Source organism: Lonchura striata, chromosome Z (assembly GCF_050655825.1).
Source record: "Lonchura striata isolate lonStrDom1 chromosome Z, ASM5065582v1, whole genome shotgun sequence".
NCBI lineage: Eukaryota > Metazoa > Chordata > Aves > Passeriformes > Estrildidae > Lonchura > Lonchura striata.
Window position 1 is genome coordinate 48,166,519 of NC_140740.1, and position 20,517 is coordinate 48,187,035.

At 42.3% G+C, this 20,517-nt stretch overlaps 1 protein-coding gene across 10 annotated transcripts in view; it reads right to left on the bottom strand.

Annotated features, from left to right (window-relative positions):
* Positions 1-20,517, bottom strand: part of PDZD2 (PDZ domain containing 2) — a 201,078-nt gene that overhangs the window by 7,213 nt on the left and 173,348 nt on the right. For 9 of the 10 annotated variants that reach the window (XM_085567090.1, XM_085567089.1, XM_085567088.1 and 6 more), the window contains 9 exons: positions 17,613-17,694; positions 16,564-16,667; positions 15,639-15,807; positions 13,756-14,546; positions 12,461-12,605; positions 6,868-10,447; positions 6,127-6,244; positions 3,065-3,166; positions 441-711 (listed from right to left, as the gene is read on the bottom strand). In XM_085567090.1, the coding sequence (XP_085423216.1) occupies positions 441-711; positions 3,065-3,166; positions 6,127-6,244; positions 6,868-10,447; positions 12,461-12,605; positions 13,756-14,546; positions 15,639-15,807; positions 16,564-16,667; positions 17,613-17,694 (5,362 nt within the window). The remainder of the gene's footprint in view (positions 1-440; positions 712-3,064; positions 3,167-6,126; positions 6,245-6,867; positions 10,448-12,460; positions 12,606-13,755; positions 14,547-15,638; positions 15,808-16,563; positions 16,668-17,612; positions 17,695-20,517) is intronic. The other variant, XM_085567091.1, reaches the window with a different exon arrangement.

Consider the following 20,517-nt stretch of genomic DNA (forward strand, 5'->3'; position numbering starts at 1 on the left):
AGCTCAGTCCCTACACTTAATAAATGGCAGGCCATGGGACTTCCTCTTTTAACATTTTAAAAAATGATTTCTGGTTGTTTTCTGTCTTGCTTTGACTACTGTTATTACTCAGCAGGCGTTTATCCTGGATTGGAAGAATATGCGGAACCACTTACCTAAGTCGAAATTGGATTAAGCCTTAAATTAGGTCTTCTAAGTTTGTGCCTAGTTACAATAATTAAAAAAAAACCCCAAACCACAAGAAAACCCCCAAACAACAAACCCCCAAACTGTATTTAGGTTCCAAAGAGAACAAATAAAATTTAAAGGTAATTTAATTTTCTCCCTTCAATCACATAAGGCACACATAAGACACTTTTAATCTAAAACACATGGACATTTTTCCCTTCAGTCTGCTCTGCAAAGGAATCCTTCCAACTATTCTTGGACAAAGATCATACCTGTTCCTATTTCCATGGAAACATCCTTTCCAGACCCCACACATTTTCTGCCAGTAGCTGATATCTCGAGTCTGAAGGAACTGTTTGTTTTGTCTTTTTCCTTCTGGATGACAATGACTGCATATTTGTACAGCTTTGCCTGATGAAGAGTATTCAGGACATCCCCGTGGACTGAGCTTGCCAAGGATTTGCCATTGATTGACAGAACAAGATCACCTCGATGGATAGTCCCTTCTTGAGATGCCACTCCCTTTGAAAACACTCTGTGGACCTACAAGAAAGGTAATTTTAACAAGGACCATAATTTTAACATGACCACACACAGCATTCTACACGTCACGCTGAACAGAAACACTCTACCAAAATTTGCAGCCAGTGCAAGCACACTGGCTATCAAGCATACAGCATTTGTTCCAGTGAACACCCTCAAAGTGACTAGACAGAGCTCCATCTGGGGATGGGGGAATTCAGAGGAAAAGATGCTGTTATTGCACAGTCATTTCTAAGCCAAAGATGACCAAAACTAGTAAGGGAATGTAATATCACAAATCACTTATGCTTTCATTAAACTCTTCAAAGGCCTTCATTTAACATATTTCAGGTGACACAGAGGTTAAATCCACTTTGTGTTGTAGCAACCACCAAGAACACTGTGGTGACTGACACCCACTCCCCCAGTTCCCACTGACTGGGACATGTATCCTGTGCTGTTTTCAAATGCATATTTCTAAACATCTGTGCACAGAAAGGCTCTGACTTACTGCAGCTGTACAAGTATTTAATTGTTTGCCTCAATATGACTGATCAAATATCATGCAAATAGATGGAATGGGATGACTTAGCAGCTTGAAATGCATTTTCCTAGAAAAAAAATACTCTATTCAGGGTAGATTAAACTTTGAGAAAACTTCCAGCAAGTTTAGATGTGTATCATTTACAAAAAGGAACTGACTAAAAGATTCAAGACCCAGTATTTAAGGACTTGCCTGTTAGGCACTCTAATTTTAGCAGCCAGAATATGGTTTTCCATGGAGACAGTACTAGGTCTGCCAAGCAAATGTTCAAGGCAGCAAATCTGTGGACACAATTCTGCATGGCAGTATCTTTAGGAATTTATCCTAATACCCAGACCAGCAGCAAGGCATCAGAAGCCTTTTGGCTCCTATTCTATCTCACTGTAGGGCCATGCTGAGATGGACACCTGCTACAACCCCACAGATCCAATAAGATAAATTTCCAGCCAGTCTAAGCCAGCATTCAAGGCTGGAATAACAGCCCCAATAACAGATGAAGGCACGCAAATGCAAGTGGAATACAAGGGTCATGCCCAAAAAACCTGCTGCCTTCCCTCAGTTGCTCACCTCCTCAGTACCTTGAAGCTCACTAGGCATTTCCATTTCTTCACCCAAGTGTGGATGTAACAGCCCATCTAAGCAGCACAGTGGCAACATTAAATCTAGCTGGGACCCAGAATTCCAGTAGGTCAAGAACATGATTAAGATCCCTTTACACCCTCCAAACAAAAAGCATTAGGATAGAGCAGGAACTCATTTGTTCATTCTGTTAGCCATGAGACTCATTTGGTCTCAAGGCTAACAGAATTCAGGAAAAGGACATCATCAGTTTCTCAGTCTAAGGGAGCTCAAGATCTTATATTTTAGGTAGAGTCACAGTCTCTAGGTAAGGAATTCTCTAAGAACTCTCTGTGGGGAGACAGACACTGTTAAGCTTTCCTCTTGTTCAGAGCTGCCACTGTTTGGGCCAGAGACAGGGAACAACTTCTATAGTGAGAGAAGTAGAAGCCTGCACTCTAGACTTTGACCATATTCTAACTTAATGACACTTCAATATAAAATACATTTATTTATATTGTCTTGTCTAAAAACCAGAAGATTCCTGCAAGGGCTTCTGCAGGCCCCAAAACTGAGGACATACCCTTCTTCTAACCTCAGCATTTAATGGATCTCTCTTTTTTAGGGCAGAATTTAAATGCATATTTTGTGTTAAAAAAAAATCATCACATATGAGTTTTCTTGGATTTTTCTGTCTCACTGATCTGTTTCTAAACAGTCTCTTTTAAGTACCAGTATCCTAACAGGACACTATCTTTGGTTCAAAATGCTGCTTAAGACTTAAAAAAAAACCCTAACCAGACAACAACCCTCATTCACTGACCCCCCACAGGTCTTACTAAGTCAAAACAAACTCATGACATGAAATCCATAATGTTTGCCGAGGTCTGCAAGAATCAGTCTCATGATCTGAAAAATTCTTCAAAAACTTTGCTGCACAGAGTTTCCTTTCAAGGGCTGGAAATGAAAGTCTCCCCTAAAAGGCTGTATGCACTGTAGCTGCATGCATAATTTTATTTACATGCATAGGATTTAGATCTAGCCCACCCCATCCAGTAACTTATTTTTAAAGCCTGAAAGTATAATTGTTATCCATCTCCAATAATAAAAATTACACTTCCCAGACACTCTGATTTCAGTAGCAGATGGTAAGCTGCTGCTTCTGAGAGACATTGTGAATGACTTGCAGTGAGTCTTGATAAACGAACACTTGATCTAATCACCTACTTTAAACTGAGCTTTGTAGAAACATGACTTGCAGCCATCACTTACTGTGACTGATTTCTGTTCCAAGTCTATTCCCCCAGCAACACTAAATCCCAGGCCAGCTCCTTCTTCTTTTTGCAAGACTACAAAGTACGTGTCTTCTTTGCTCTAGCAGAAAAAATGGAGGTGCACAGGAAGGGGAAGAAGAAACACAATACCAAAGATTAAGACCAAGTACCCACATAAATGACAAATTCCCAGTACCCACAAATTATAGCAGGTGAAAAAAGACAAATCAAGGAATTAAAACTGAGATATTAAATGCACTTCATGTTACAAAATGAAGCAGCCATCTAGGACTCAGGTGACAAGAAAGGTTTCTTCAGTCAGTCCAAGGCTAGCAAACAAAGTCAAACTTAAGTCAATGACACGGCATTAAACCTTGGGCAGTCTAATTTTTACAGGCTATAGACAGTTTTGCATTGTTCAACATTTTGCAGTCAATGTACTCTTCAGTGAATTACTAACAGTTCTGTTATCCAATTTCTTCTTCTTCAAAAGAGTAACATAGATGCAATGCAGTGCAATTGCATCACCCTCTTCTCAGCAGGCTGCGCAATCCTGCAAGGGGCAGTGGCTACATTACTGAAGCTTGGGAAGGTCAGATGGGACAACAGAAAAATCTATTTCACTTGGGATATGAAAGTAAGGAGCTGTAAGGACCTAAACAGGACTACAATGCTCTTGTAGAAATAGGAGCATCCTGCACAGGAAAAGGTTTGGTGCAGGTTCGCATCCAGCAAGTCTGACACTGTCACAGAGACCATAGTTTTTGGTGCTAGGGGTCCTATAGAAAGGAATTTGGTGGAACACAGTACCTATCTGTGGGGCAGAGCATCAGATGTGGGGAGTACAAAGCAAGTTTCTCAGCTTTTCCCCAGGATCCCATCTAACACCAGATATTTCCAGAAACTGCCAATACTCAAAGTAACAACAAATCATTAGAAACCAATCTCTTAATCTATTTAGTGTTATATTATATATTTAGTCCACTAAACTCAACATATTAATGCAGCATTTGCCTCTTGTTTCAGATGGCATAGGGAGCCAGCCACAAATCATTAGATTTTATGGTGAAACAACAGTCAAATTCTTGGTCTTATGACATGTTTCTCTGCCACACTGTGTCTGTGGAAGATTTTCTACACTAGAGGCATTCCTGCAATGTCAAAAATTGATGTCACCCTGCTCCACATCACTGATCCATCAGCTCTCAAGGAGAGAGGAGCAGTGAGGGCAGAATATCTTTATTCTCAATGTTTTGTAAATGCTAAGACTAGACTCACCTGTATCCAAGTGACAATGAACTTTACGCCTGGCTAGAAATAATAAAATCTAAGTAACTAGCAAATCTGCAATGGAAACACACATATCTTTGACTGTTAAGTACTGTAGCAACCCTTTTTCTTCAAGAGATTTCCAACCCTTAATATCTCATCTTAATTTGCTTACACTGGTGAAGGAAGGGAAAAACAGGAGGAAAAAAAAAAGTTCAGATGTTAAGAGTTATCTAAGAATCATATGGGTTGGGCCAGTCAACAACACAGTCTGGATACTGGCTTCCCATTCCCAAGGTGCATTCCCTCCCTCCTCAGCCCTCAAAGCTGCTCCTTGCCAGCACACATAATATTGGGCAGAGACCTGGCTGTAGATGCTTACACACAAAAGACACACCAGGCCTCCAGTGATCACCTCTGTTTAGATTCTTAGCCAAAGATACCAGTCACAGGGACCTAAATAAAATTACCTATATAAAATAATTATTTTTTTAAATTAATACCAGTAGCATTTATTAAATGTTAGCAGTAAATTCAGCACTGTTTAATTCAAAGGATGGTGTCAAACTCTTCCCAAGGAAGCTCTCAGTCCAAATCAGGCACTCCGTCTCATTTTTCAGGAACTGGATAACTATGAAGAACTGTTCTATTGTACATTCAATTTGAATAGCATAAAATTTTCCAGAATATGTGCCACACTGGGCTTAAATATGGATAAGAAACTATGCAGACAAAGAGTGCATTCCAAAAAGCATTCAGCTTTATAAATACTTGAGCTCTCAGGCTTTGAAAAGTGGCATAAATAAATAATCTATCCAAAAACACATACAAAATACTTTAGAGAACACTTAATTACCTCTGTCCAGTTGTGCAATTCAATCCTAATTTTATCAGTAAACCTAACTAGCCCTCTTGGCTCACCAAACTTTTCAGACTTGCATTCTTCAGCTATGCTGTCCCCTGGAAGGAGATAAAGCTGGATATTTTGGGGAGGTCTTTTCCCCCCCAGCCTGTTCTATGTTTGAAATTGCAATCTTTGTGAACAAAACTCAAGAACAGTCTAGATGCAGCTCAGCCAGCAGTTATGCAGACCAGATGGCAGTTTCCCTTCCAGCACTGTCATTATTTTATCAACTTCTGTTCTGATTTAAAAAGGATGTGGATGTATCCCACAAACAGAAACACCAAAAGCAGGGAAGTAATGTTCTGGCAAGCACTTCACTTTGGAAGCCTTCCTCAAACACCTACATAATGAAGCAGGTTATCTTGACACAAAAACCAGTTTCCACAGAAGAGAACAGAAAGGTCACAGGAGTCTCATAAACCCTTCAGCAGCTGCATTCTGGTGTTCAAGTTCAGCACTGAACAAAATAAATTCAATTTCTGTGACTGCAGCTTCTAGCAAACGACACCACGCACAAAGAGGAGCAAGCTTCCCCTCACTGGGGAAACTGAGTCTGACTCAGATGGCTGGTGAAAAGCTAAATTCTGATGTGCAGTTGCTGGGGAGCCTAGATGGAGGAATAGTTTTCCACTAAAAATAGGTCTATTTATTGTGACTCATAAATGCTTTTGAACTTCCTTACACAGAAAGCCATTAAAATCATCACAGGTTTATAGCAGGCATTTAAAACCAGCATTAGTAAAATTAACATCAACTGCAGTTGATAGTAATAGCCTGTCATGGGACTACTGGAGAAGCCCTGAAACAGTTTGGGAAAGATTTTATCTACCTTTAAGAAAACCCACAAAAATCCACCAATAACCCGGTTTTATCTTGTGGCTTTTTACCTTTACTTGTGCTTTGACTTCTTGGAGCATAGCAGCAACATCACATTTTGGTACTACCACTGACAAAACAGACTGCAGTTTTTGCTGGTCCAGAGTTGAGATGAGCAGCTGATCCAAGCTAAAATAAATGTAAAAAGGCAGAAGAGTTCTATATTTCCCAGCTTTGTAGAGATACATTTCATGTATACACTGTAGGCTGCATTAGGATACATGACAAACAAAGAATCTCAAAAAAACAGTAAGAAATGGTGTATGCTGGGGGAATGGGAAGGGGCAGAGAAGATTATTTAAGAATAACTCTGAAAGTCAGTCCCTGTTCTGTTCCCCTCATTCTTCCCTAATGGTTTTAGCAAGACATTAACAGGAGACAGCTACATCTGAAAACTACTTCTGGCAGGACAATAAGCTCATTTATCACCACAGGCTGTGCTGGCAGCCAGTGCTGTGCAGCCTCTTCTCAAACACTACTGCTGTGCTGTAACATGGCCAAAACCTGACCAAAACCAGCTAGAGGGGCCACAGAAAAAGAGCCCCACCATTCCAGGATAAAACGTTTAATTCTGTAGTAAAGCCAAGACACAGCAGCATGGCAGCTCCAAGGCATCAAGGTCATGAACCCCTGACCCTGAGGGGACAGCAGGCTGGGGTCACATCAGAATCTTGCTTTGGGGCAGACCTGAGGCACAATGGCAGCTTTGCCTTGGGCTGGGATGAAGCAATAATAGCAAAGCTGATACCAACCTGATAGACCAGCTGTTTCCCCCATCCAGAGAGCTGCCATGGGGTATGTCATCATCCGAGGCAGAACCTGGTGTCCCTGAGCTGCTGTCCCGGGGGCTGCAAGCTTGCATTCCCATCCCACCCAGCTCCGCGGGGCTGCAGTGGGCTGCTGCAGCTGGCCTGCTCTGGGCAGTCATGCCAAGGACTCTGTGGGGTGTGATTTCCAGCTCTGTCTTGAAGCAGGCAGGCTGTGGGGGCTCTGAGAAACCCTCTCCACACAGCTTATCCAGGTCAGGCATGCTGAGGGCTCTCAGCTCCCGCAGCCTGGAGCGGGACAGGGGTGGCCGCCCCAGGCCCCGGCTGCGGCGCACCTGCGAGGCCGAGGTGGGGAAGGCAGCCATGCCTGCCCCAGCCCCACCCTCCTCGCTCCTCTGGGGCTTTCCATCCCCTTTGCCACCCTCAGTCACACACACAGGTTCTGTGCCAAGGGAAGGCTTGGCCATGGCATTGGCTGGGCTGGGACTGCCACCGTAGGAGCTCAAGCTGCGCCGCAGTGCCCACGGTGCCTCACTAGACCTGGATGTGGCGGCCAACCCACCACATGACTTCCTGGCAAGGGGCAACCTTGCAGCCGAGCATATATCAATGGCCTTCACAATGGAACGATCAAAATTGGCCAGGTTTTCAAAGGATTTGATCCTCTGTTTGACAGAGAAGGATGAAATTGGCTCATGTGGCCAGTTCAGCTCATAGTAATAGTAATTCCGCCTGAAGCTTCTCAGTTTATCAGCAGTGGGATAGCTAATGTCACTGGCTGAAGGGGACATGTCATGGACCTTCTGGGCACTTTTGGAGGTGTAAACCTGCTCCTTTCCACTCTGGCTGTTAGGCAGATTCAGGTGAACCATCTTTAACATCTCCTTTGCTGCCTGTGGGTATTTCTCCTCTACAGTCAGGCCCTGGGGGCCTTGCACAGGGTGAACGTCTGCATCATGGCAGTCCTCCCGCAAGTGACCTGATAACTGGGATGGCATTGAGTAGGTCCTCATCACTGGTTTTGACAAGACACAGAGATGTCTGTCTCCAGCAGTATCTCCTCTTGAGAAATACCGCATGGTCCCCATCTCCTCGGTCAGCCGAGGCACTTCTGCGTTCACCTCTTCTGTTTTCTCCATCAATGGCAGTCGCAAAAACGACGCTGGTGAGGACGAGGCAGAAGAAGAAGAAGAAGGGGATGATGAAGAGGAGAGCTTCACCTCAATGAAAGTGCGTTGGATCTCCTGCCCTTCCAGCTGCTCCTGCTGAACTGCAGGGGACCCCAATGAAGAAGAGCAGACTCCAGCAGACGTTCCTACATTTTGCAGATCTAATTGCCTAAGGTCATCTGCACTATAGATGCTTTTGGTTGTGTTCAGGTCTCTTCCAGGGTTATCAGTCTTCCCTTTTATATATTCAGCTTTTGGTATCCCGTGAGGAGGTGAAGTGACTACGGACTGACTGTCTCTGGCTCTGAAATCATCCACCTTAGCAACCTTACCCTGACACACCACAGCCTGCATGGAAACTTGCTTCTCTTTTGACTTTCCCCATGATAGCTCCCCACAGCCACATTTCATTTCACCACTTGTGGTTGGACTGCTGCTGCCATTCAGGAGAGGCAGAAGTGGATCTTCAGAAATTACCAGAGATGGTTTATTTTCTAGCTCTGATTTCAGAGTCTTCGAGGCTGCTGAAATGCTCTTTCCAGGATCTGAGTTTGTAGGTGAGTTACGGGACAATGGTGGTTTTTTTCCCAGGAGTTTGGGGGACAGTTGTGGAGAAACAGAAGCCCTTTTCTGATCAGCCCCATTGACTTTGGTAAGAGTAATGCCAGAAGAATCTGAATTTGTCTTTGCTTTGCTTTTGATGGTGAACCCTTTTAGCTTTGGTCCTGCTTTAGATTTCTGATTATTTAAAAGGGTGTCCATTATACTTTTTTGTGCCATTGCCTTAGACTCCTGACAGGATTTTTTCTGTGAGGATAGGCTGTGCGGTACTGCAGCTCCTTTGCAGTGATTTGTGCCTGAGCTTTGGACTTTTCCATTTGAAGTCCTTCCTGAAGTAACAGAGTTAATTTTCTCATTTTTTCCTGGCAATTCGTGAGTTGCGTTAGCCTTTGGATCTTTAGATCTAGTGGGAAAGGGTGACCTGAGTGATATTCCTCTTGTTGATGATGCATTCACATGACTGCTGTCTGTTTTAGACAAGGTGGACAAACTATTGGTTTCTTTCTTCACCAAGCCATAATTAACCGCATGATTACAGTCATCAACTGCCATTTCACTTTCAGATTTGGATCTCTGCTCATCATGACATCCTTCTTTCTCAAACAAGCTGTTCTCCAAGACACTGATATTTCTAGCAGAGCAAAATGTCTTTTTGCAGTGCAGAGACCCTTTCTCTTCAATGGATTCACAGCATTTCTTATGTTCATTACTGCTCCCCAAATCCATCTGTTCTTCTGTACGTAAGGCACCATTATTACAGAAAGAGTAAACTTTGGGGATACTGACTGAATTCTTTAGGATGTCATCTTCCGGCAGGAGAACTGAGGAAGAAGAACACAAGGATGCAGAGGACACATCTGGACACTGTGAAGGACATGGAGTGGGACCACCATGATCATCCAAACCTAATTTGTTGATGCTTGTCTCCAGTGACCCACACATTGCACAGCCCTCATTCTGCAAAACTTTGCCACTGTAAGGGTGCAGCAGGGACAGTGAGGATGAGCTTGTTCCAGAGGTGTGATGTTGCTCCTGTGCAGGCTTCTGCGGCTCGTCGTTCATGCAACAAATCTCAATCTGCTCCTCATCTGACTCTGTTACAGTACAGCCTGTGGGAGCATTAGCAGCAGCACACTGCCCAACCTCACTAGCACTGTCAAACGCTTCTGTGACAGACTCTGCATCCGAGTGAGAATCCTCTGCAGCCCCATACATCGACTTTGGAAATGGGTCACTCCTCTTACCTTCCAGAGAGTTTGCTGCAGGCAACTCATCCTCATTTAAACTGCTAAAATTCCTAGAATAGTTATTTAAAGAGTTTTTATTCACAGTAAAAAGTTTGCCTGTGTTGATGGAGTCCAACACAGACAGCCCCCAAACCCCTTGTGCATTAGCTCCACAGTTCACAGTTTTTTCCAGCAGCTCCTCCTTGGGTGCTCGTGGCTCAGACCCAGGGCAGCCTTCGTCAGTGCCACAGCAGCACATCGTGGTGTACTCGTCGCGGAGGGGACTTTCTGCGCGTGACGGGGTGCGCGAGGCCCTGCCCTCGGGGGCACCCATCTGGCTGAGCAGGTCATCGATGTCAGTGACGGGAACGGCCACACAGTCCTCGTCACGGCTGCCCTTTGGGCTACCTCTGTGCACGTCCCTGCTTGTGGCATCAGGCGGCAGTGCTGCTCTCTCTGCCGTGCAGCCGCCGACAGCAGCCTGCAGACCTGCTCTTTCTCGCTTCCCAGAACTCTGTTCTTCCTCCGCTGTGAGGATGCTGTTGACATTGGCTTGATTTTGAGTGTCTACCCCCGGAGACAGGATGAGGTTTGTAAATCTGCTGACAGCTGCATCACGATTTAAAAAAAAAAAAAAAAAAAGGAAAATCCTGTCAAATATAAGAAGTGATATAGAAAACCCCAGGTTTTATTACAAAAATAGACACCCACATAGACTACATGTTTTAATTTTGATCCGCACTCCTCCTCTTCTGTAATGATGTTTACAACAACTCAAATTAATCACAACCATGTGTATTTGAGTAGTGCACAGAAGGGAGCAATCCACTTATCCAAGGTGAGTAGTCATGATCTGTTTAGGTCTCATCTTTGAAATTGCAGCAGTCAAGCAGCTAACTACCAAAGTGTCAGCATGCAGTAAGTCACGCTGAGCAGCACTGCTTCTCATCACTTGTTTCGTCTCTGAAGTCCCCAGCAGAAACCCCAGGGAGCACAGAAAGCCCTGACATAGCAAAGGTGACCAGATAACACAGTGACAGTCTGTGCATAAATAACTTGGCCCTGAACCCTCAGCACTTCTGCAGGTGTTCAATGTGACATGCATGGGTGACGTTATGCACACATTAAGCACATGGGCTTTACTGCATTTCTGGCACAGACCTCTCCTGGCTTCCAGTACATGTTTAACCTGTTCCTGGGCAGCACTCTGAGATTCCTGTCACTGCTGCACTGACACATTCTCCCTCACCCATTTTTCCACCTCTTTAGCTTCCAGCACTTCACCCTATCAAATTCTGCACTCCACTTCTCTACCCTGCTTCTGAGACATGCATCCCCATTCAAGCTGCCTTCCAGAGGTCAGTTACTATGACATGGGACCCAGAAACTGTATGGAGAAGGCTTATTCAGTGTCAGAATCCTTTCCTGCTCTGTTAAAGGTGCTTGCGCATCTCTGTACTTCTCACACAAACCTGCAGCATTATCCACATCACTTTACTTAGGAATCCATGTAAAGAAGTGCTGATTCCTCCTGGAATCAACAAGGGAAAAAACAACTCAAAAAGGCAATTCCAAGCAGCCACATTAGAATTTGAAGTATGCTCCTGCTTTAGCATGCTGAAGAGACTGCCTTTTTTGCAGAGTGGGATAGGAAAAGGGGAAGGCTGAAGTGCCTTACAAAGTACTGCCAATGTGTTCTTACCCCAATGTTATTGGTTCGAAAAGACACAGCAATCTAAGGAAACAAGAACAAGATCCAGCCAAGCCTGGAATTCCTTAAAGAACAACTGGAAGTCAAACATCTGGAAGCACTTTAAGTTCCCAGGTATTAATAGGTATACAAAGAAGATCATAAGTTAGAACAAAGCAAAATATTATGTTCTCCCTGAATTTGAAAAGTATGCTTTTCTTTTTCAAACACTCATTTCCACACCACATAATTTGTACAGTCTGTGGGGATTCATAGATTGCTGGAGAAGCATAAATCAGCCTTCATAATAAATCAGCCTGCATAAAGCAAGAAGGTATCAAGTATTTCAGGTCACACTAGAAAACTTTTTGTAATGAAACATAAAAATAAACATTTTTATAAGATTTTAGTTTTCTGTTTCATCTTCCTGCATTTTAGAAAATTCTGATATAATAAAAGGGAGGGAAATTAGTTTTTAGTGTCTTATTGTCCAATAAAAACATTACTAGAACTTCAGATTTAAGAGAGATAGATTTGATTATAAGGGGACTATATATTTTATGAACAGGAACAGCAATGAAATGAGTTGTCAGGATAAAAGTCACTGCCATTTTAGTTCCAGGACTGCATCAAATGACTCAGATCTCTGCAAACACTGGCAGGAGGGACCTACTCTATGTGGGAACTTTTAATACCTCACACACAGGAGTAGGTTTTCTCCCCTTATCATGATGCTAGAGATGACCCTGAAGCTTGACTTGGTGATGAAGTGCTTTGCTTGGCTCACCAATGCAGACACAATGTCTCCCCATCCTCTTCTCTGAATCCATGTGGGAAGCTAGGATAGCAGAAGGTCAGGCCCAGCTAATCCAAGGACATTTTGTTCACTTGTACCCAGAATAAATGGTTCAAAAGCAAAACTGCTTTCTCACCTGATGCTGCCTTCTGGATCTCCAGGGTTACGGATGTGGGAAGACACTGCATAAGCAAGCAGATTTCCTCATACATCATCTTGCTGACGGGGATGCTGTTGATAGTGGTAATCTCATCTCCTACAGCCATCTTGCCCATTGATCCCTGATGCAAAGAGAGATTCAAGGAAATTATAAATACACATCAGAAACCCTGCAGAGATTGCACTGAAGCAATTAATAGCTTACAAGCAACATCCTCTATTTCACGTCACTGCAGAGCACAGGTACCATGGCTGTCCGTTTGCCAGCACATAAATAAAGAACAGACTGTTTCTGCCAGGAGGAGAATTAAAGATCAGTCTGAAACAGGAAGGTCAGAAGATCTGCTATTTTCTCTGGGAGATGAGTATCATGGTGGATGATGTATCCCGCTTAGTTAAATGGAATGGGATGGATCAGCCCTAACTTCTTCAGTACTTGAACGCTGTGTGTAGTTTTTTTAATTCCATGCATGATCTACTTCTCAGGTGGAACTCTCTTAAACCAGTAAACAGACATGAACTGAGCTCTTAAGGTAAAGGTTTGTTTCTAAGTACTGTAAAATAAGTCCGAGAAGAAGGCAGGAACAATACCGAAATCCCCAGATCTCACAGCCCTATTCAAACTGCTATGCCACATCCCCTCTTACTCTAGTGGCTGCTAATGAGATTAAAAATGCTACAGCCAGGTTTGCACACCAGAGTATTACTCTTCTTTCTGCACTTCTGCATCTAGCAATTCTACAACCAGTGTGAAGCACATATCCATACTGGTATGGGCATGTACAAGATGCAGAAGAGAAACATGTTATCGGCACTACTGTAGCTCTTGGCAAACCTGGCCAGCACCTAAAGTCTCTTGGTTCCAGACCCTTTTAATACAGGGACATGCACATATAAAATAGTAAAGCATGTATAAGTTTGCTACTACCATTCTCTGCCACCAGGATTTACTTATTTTGTCTTTGCCCATAGTTAGAAAATAAATACAAAAATTGCATTCCCTGAAAATTGCAAGGGGGATGAGACCATCTCAGTGGATCTGTGTCCTGCTTCTCTTAGTTTTGAATTAGCCTGGGTGCACTCTGAATCAGAAATATTTTATTTAGCAGCAGCTCCAAAAAAACATGGGGTGAGACATTTTGCCCAGCAAGGACAAACACCTCAGTTGTGTTTTCTCTCAACAGACCACTTGCACAGTAATAATCATGAAAATAATAATCAGCCCCACAATGGGAAAGCACATCACTACAATGCACCCAAACTACAAATTACCATTTCGGCTGGTCCACCTGGCCGCATCCCTGTGACAACAACCTTTAAGGGCATGGCTTGGATTTCCAAATCCAGGCCAAATGACTCGTGCTCATTGCGAACCAGTGTGACAACTTCAACCTGGCCCTGTCCAGCCACATCAGGTGCTTCAGACTTCTTGCTGTGAGGGAGCATCCTGGCAACAGGCTTGCTGTAAGAGCCATGCTCCTCTGTCCTGTGTCTCTGAAGGCTTCGGCACTCAGTGCTCATCATGCTTTTCACTCTGGTGACTGCTCTGTGCTCAAGTTTTGGTGATCTCTTGGATTCAAGCTGTGCTTCCCGGAGTTCCCTCAAACTCAGGCTGCCAAGACGAACTTCGGGCACACTTGAATAATCAAAAGCTATGATGGGGAAAAAAGGAGATTCAGCTTGCTCCAGCGTGCTGTCTGCAGACTCCACAGAGTTGCTGAAGACAGGGGAAGATGTCTCCATGCTGCTGTATCTTGATGACTCACTGTCCTGGCTCTCATCATCAATTTCTACAGACGAGGTTGTAATGACAATGCCAGCATCCTCCTGGCTCTTGGCCCTCTGGCTTCTGTGCAAGTGGGAACTTTCATCATCATCGCTGGCATCACCATCATAGAAAACAACCCGCCTCTGTCGGTGAAAGGGGCTGCGGGCAGATTTTGGGCTGTCACTGAGGATGCCAGGTCGGACGGACTCCACATGCTTATTGTGATGGCCAGATGACCTCCCGCTAGCTGGAGAAGTCAAACCATTTGCTTTTGTCACTCCCACATCTCTAGCAGCTAGGAATAAAAAAAAAGTTAGACTTATGGATGATTTTTAACACCATGCATCTCACTACAGTGGCTCTGTTTGCACAGGAAACTTAACTTTTCTTCACAAAGCAAAAAGCAGGATTTTCATGTCCCCACTTTTAACTACTGTAAACATCAAGAGGACTGCAGATAGCACTACAATTTATGGGTACTTTCCAAAATCAGTTAATTGGCATGTTTAGTTCTATTTTTAGTTTATTTCTAAATTATGACTATGACTCAAAGAAGAAATGGATGCAAATTCAAATGTGTATTTTAGTTTAAGCAACAGACTTTCTTTCACATTTTCCTTATATCTAAGCTCAAGACTCCTGCATTTAACTCACAGAGAGTAAAAGTTGCTTTCTTCAACATAGACTGAAGCACACAACAAGCAATTTCAAACTAACAAGTAACAAACCTAAGACAAGGAACTGCATCTCACTTTTTGGGAAGTTTGTTTGTTTTGGTTTTTTTGGTGGCTAGTTAGAAACGTAAAAATGCTTTTAAACATTAAATAATTTCCACAGAAAATAAGATGTACACAAAGCAATTACTGGAGAAAGACAGGAAAGGGAGCCTTTGAATTTGTGATCAGGTGCACATCCATAAGGACAAACAAGGTTCTTTAAGTCAGTTACTATGGGGAGAAAGATACATGCAAAGTATCAGATGTAAAATTGCACATTTGTTCTTACTCATATATTGACTCTTTCAAAGTTTCTGAGGCAGCTATGAACACTTTCCATAAATGTAATAAATAGGATGATCAGTCATTTGAAAAAAAAAAAAACCTAACTCTGCAGTACTGTCAATCTAGTTTCATCCAAACCAATCAATGTAATTTTCACATTATCAGAACAGCATTTTGAATAAAAGAACATGGAAACAGGCATTTCTGTGGATGGTTGCAAATTCTTTCAATTTTCCAGAGCTTCATGCAATCAACAATGGCTTGCAATACACTGCCTGGCATTTCTTACCAGCACAGAGACCACCACAACTCTCCTGTACAGGAACCCAGCACTCAGTGACTCTCCCGCCACTAGCCCAATGACCAGACAAATTTGCAACACTTACTCAGGCTGCCAGCGAGAAGAGAGCCATCATCCAACCAGCTGTTCCTGTTCTTCTGACGGAGCTGATCTTCATCACAAGGGCCAGGTACAGCATCAGAGAAGGGGAGATGGTTCATACCATCGTGGGAGAAGTATTGTGAAAGCTCTGCCTCGGAGCTGACAGACCCCTGCTGAAGAGAAGTGACCCTGGTGACCAGCTGTCCTTGATGCATAAATTCCTTGCCGCATGCGAGCCCCACACAGACCACTCGTATTGCTGTGTCAATAAAGTACATTTAAACCCTATTTTTAAAATAGAGGACTTGTATATTGAGAGCCAAACTGTTGAAATTGGATGTCTGAAACATTGCACATCAACACATTTTTTGCCAATACAATAAATAAAAAAGGATTCCAAATCCCACTGCTTTGCAGGTGTGGTTCAGTGCAGAAACAAGGGATGAAACTATTCACATTTGCAGTTCCCTTTATACAAGTTCTACTCTGAGAGAAGGCAAGGCTTTGTACCTCTAGACACAATGTCTACAGCTTCCTTGGCTTTATGAGGAAAAACTGATTTTTCCACTGCAATGGCTACATAGAAGGACTTAAGTCTCAGCCTTCTGCCCACAGGCTCAGGTCCTTCCTGCTAACTTTGAATGTGTCCCACAAAGCAGCAGTGCCTTGGAGGTGGCAGGAGGTGGGACCCCACATCCTTCTCTGCTATGCTCTGCACATCACTCCCAAAGGCTACTGCCACACAGACAAACATGAGCTTGCTGCTGTCACAATTTAAATGCGTGACACAAGAGAAAAACTCTTTTATGGAGCTCATGTGACAGGGAATGAGTGTGCAGGTTTGGTTTTGAACCCTTTGTCCAAGTAAGAGCTTTATTAAAAGCTAAATTTGAAGCAGGCTCTATTTTTATTTCATCTAATCCTTTTACCCGGCTTGCTGGCTCCAAGAAGCGTTTCATAGTCCAGCTGAGGGGAGATGAGGTCTCTCCTTGTTTGGCCTTCACACTAGGAGATGGACTTTTTTGCACAACTCCTGTTAAACACAGATTAGTTAGATGCCAAAATTAAACTTGTGGTCCATATAATCAAACAGGCTTCTCATTTGTCTTCTGAGCTGGTGGTTGCATTTAATCACACTTATTTATTATCTGAATTGCTTTCCTAAAATGAGATTTATTCAACATTTCAAAAGTTCTCCCTCAGATCAGATGGAATGTTACCACCGAGACACATTACACCAGCCAGGCCCAGTGCTGTGAACAAGAGAGGAGCAGGAGATGGTCTTCCCCATCTGCTGGAGCATGCTGCTGACTAGGGACAACCTCAGAAGACAAATTAGCAGCCCTAGCAAGGACTTCAAAGCAGATCTTATCTGACACACATAAAAAAGGGATCATAACAAATCTAACATTTCTGTCTGAATATCACCTTACTGGTCACTCTGCCATTGACAAAAATTTGCTTTCATCTGCCAGACTTTGGGAAATGCTGGAGTTCAAACACATCACAGAGATGCCAGAGTACATATTTTGACATGACTTTAAAGATCAAAATGGTGTTAAAACATAGTCCAGTATGCAATACCTGGACTTTTTCAAATGGTCACAATATTTTTTTTGGGTTTTTTTTGCCATTAAGGGCAAACATACATAGATGAAGTAGATCCCTCCTGCTCTTTCCCCTACTGGAACATTGTGTTTCCCCTCATCTTGAAAAGAGTTCAGAAAAACCACCTCTTGAAAACCCTACTTTCAGGTCATGGCAGCCTAGTGAACAAAAGCAAGTTACATAAGCTGCAGAGCTGATCTATTTTAACTGGTTGTTTGTGCTAAAATTTCTGCAGTGGACAAAGTGATGATACTCCCTACACCGTTCTGCTGTCTTGAGGGCTCTTGAAGGCTGGGGAACTTCAGAGCACGCCCTTAATGCTCCTGCATCTGTGAGAGAACACACACTAGAGAAGGGAACGTGTTGCTACCTGTGACGTGAGAGGAGCTGGAGTCCTTGCTCTCTCGGTGGGTAGTACGTGCGATTGCTTCATCCATCTCCTGCTCTGAAACCTGAAGTGGGGTGGAAAACAAAGCTCAAACATGGTACAAGAAATAACAAGAGTCTTACCACTTACCACAAGTACATGATCCATTTCATATCAGCCACTATTTTTAAAGATGCAATAAAGACCTAGTTGAGCGCTCCTAAGCCCTTGTCCCCTGACACAGACTCACTTGATGCCACTTTTCCCAAAAACCAGGAAGTAGAAGCCTGCCAGCTCCATGAAGACCGCATCCAAGTGACACCCAATATAAACAAATAAAACAGCCCCAGACTTAAAAGTAATCAAATGAAGCTATTAGAGCCTGGTTTTAACTCAATTAAAAGCTGTGTATTGATTTCTTGAGAAAATATGACTTCAAAATAGATGAAGACTGCTTTGTGCAAGCATACATCAGAAACTTAAGCTATTCTACACTTAACCAACTGGAAGAATACCAGACTTCCCATAATATTAGCTATATTTTTAATTTTCTCCTTTCTCTCTTTCTTAAAAAGAAAACTAAATCAGTAATTGGAAATTAATGTTTTTCTGGTTTGAAAATAAATACTGCTTTACCGTATTTTCTAATTTAGCCCATAATTGCTGCCATACATTTAATTCTTACTATTGGAAAATGTATGATTTTATACAGGAACAGTGAGTCTGCAGGAATATAGATTTAAGATCAGAAAACAAATTAATTCTGACAAAAATACTTTCTATGCACACAACTTTATATGAATTAAAATTCAGCATAAATAGAGACTACAAATTTGAGTCTTCCTGAACCATGAAGATTTGAGAGATTCTGAAGCAAACTCAGCAGTTTAAACACAGCATAAATGCCATATTCAATCAGAATAACAAGCAGAAAGAAAATTTTGTGGTATTTCTTTTGAAAATACATGAAAACACCAAAGCAAACATATTCAGCAGCAAAATGTACTTTTGTGCTATAAAATAAGAAATTAGGTATAAGAATGTTCAAAACAACATGAACCTTTGTAAAAACACATCTCTGTTTTCAGCCTGTGTCATGACCTTACAGCAAACCAAAAGTCCCTGGGCTCCTGGGGCACAGGGAGTTCCTGTAGAACATGAACCAGATCCTTAGACTATGATCCATGGCCTTAACACAAACCTTTTGGTAAAACATATCCCAAGAATTAGAACAGGTCCCAGGCACACTGCAGTACATTTTCAAAGTTAACTAAAAATCCATGCTTCTGCAAACTCTGCCAGCTTTAATGTTTAGCATCCTTTATGCTCAGGCAGTTCAATATGGAAAGGGACAAGCTAATTCCTAACTCAAATCTACATGCTGGGGTATTATTATAAGAAAATTAAATAAAAATGAAATGAAATTAAATTGAAATTGAATTGAAATTGAAATGAAATGAAATTATAAAATACCCACACCTATTTATCGATCTACCATTGCTTTCAGAACATGGGTGACAGTAACATAAAAATAAATATGGGTTCCTATATGGACACTCCTCCAGGGATCCAGCCATGAGAGATTATGGATTCAATACTGCTAGGATTATGTATTCAGTACTGGAAAAATGCTTTAGGGTCTCTCAGCTCAACTTCTAGTTTTTCATATATTTCTTGGCAAAGGATTTGTTGTCATCTTAAATATCACTTATGGAAAACTGTAATAGGAGCCACTTAATAGTTTCCCTCTGTTACTGAGTAATACCAAGCAATTAGCTTAGCTCAGTTCATCCTTCCACCAGACACCAGGTTAGGTCACTCATCAGCTTTCAAGACCCCATCACAGCAACAAGAGGGACAGATGAGAAAGGGCAGGCTCTATGGCATAGCATTTTTATTTCATGCTTCTTACAGACACTCCAAAAGGTCTGTAAGCCTTAATAACACAATCACATTGAACCATTGTTTTGGTTCAGCACAGTACAGAGACTCACCAGAAATACTGCTATCTTAGGCTATATGCCCAATTCTTACCCTCGCCGTGCTTACCTTTAATAGGATCACAGCCTCTTTCTTTCTAGCAGCACAAGGCCTTCCAACAAAGATAATAAACTCTGGCATGTAGGCCCCTATTTGTTGACTGTATATTTGATTTAGCAGAAAATACACTATTAATTACGAAATAAGAACCCTGAGTTCTCTTAGATATGGCATTATTAAGGCTTGCATTTGTAGTTATGAGTTCAAAAGTCAGAGCTTTCTGGACCCACTAATGCAAATATTTTTACAGCTTCATTCCTGTTTAAACAGGAAGGTTTCGTACACTCATGAAATTCTTTGAAATACTGAAATAAAAGAAGCTGTTATTCCCTATAGCTTGCCTAATAGGCTTTCATCTTCTATCATCAATTTTTAAAAAATGCTTGAGAACACTTACTTTGTAAATACAGCCTTATTTCCAAACTGACTGTGCATGGATTCAGTAGCAGTGCACTCCATATTCTGAAGTTTTAATTCCTGAAGGAAAACTTTGATCTTTGGATAGATTTTACTTTATTACAGTTGATCAATTCAAGCTGTTGATACATATATTCCTGCCCCCTAAATCATATTCTACTCAAAGACAAAGTAACTGCAAATAACTTTTAGGAGGAAGAGGCCTTGTACTGTATTTGCACTGCTACTTCATCCAAGTACCAAGAAAAATGGGAACACTTCATTCAAGCAGTTCCAGGAAAATGCAATTGATCAGTGGTGACTAAGTGAAAAGCACAAGGGACAGTCCAGCATTGCTATGATTTACAAACCTGGGAAGCATCATTACAATCCTGACATCTTGCACAATACATGCCATAGTGAGAAAAAGCCATTTTCTTAATTTTCTGCTTTTCTGACAGCAAGACTCAAA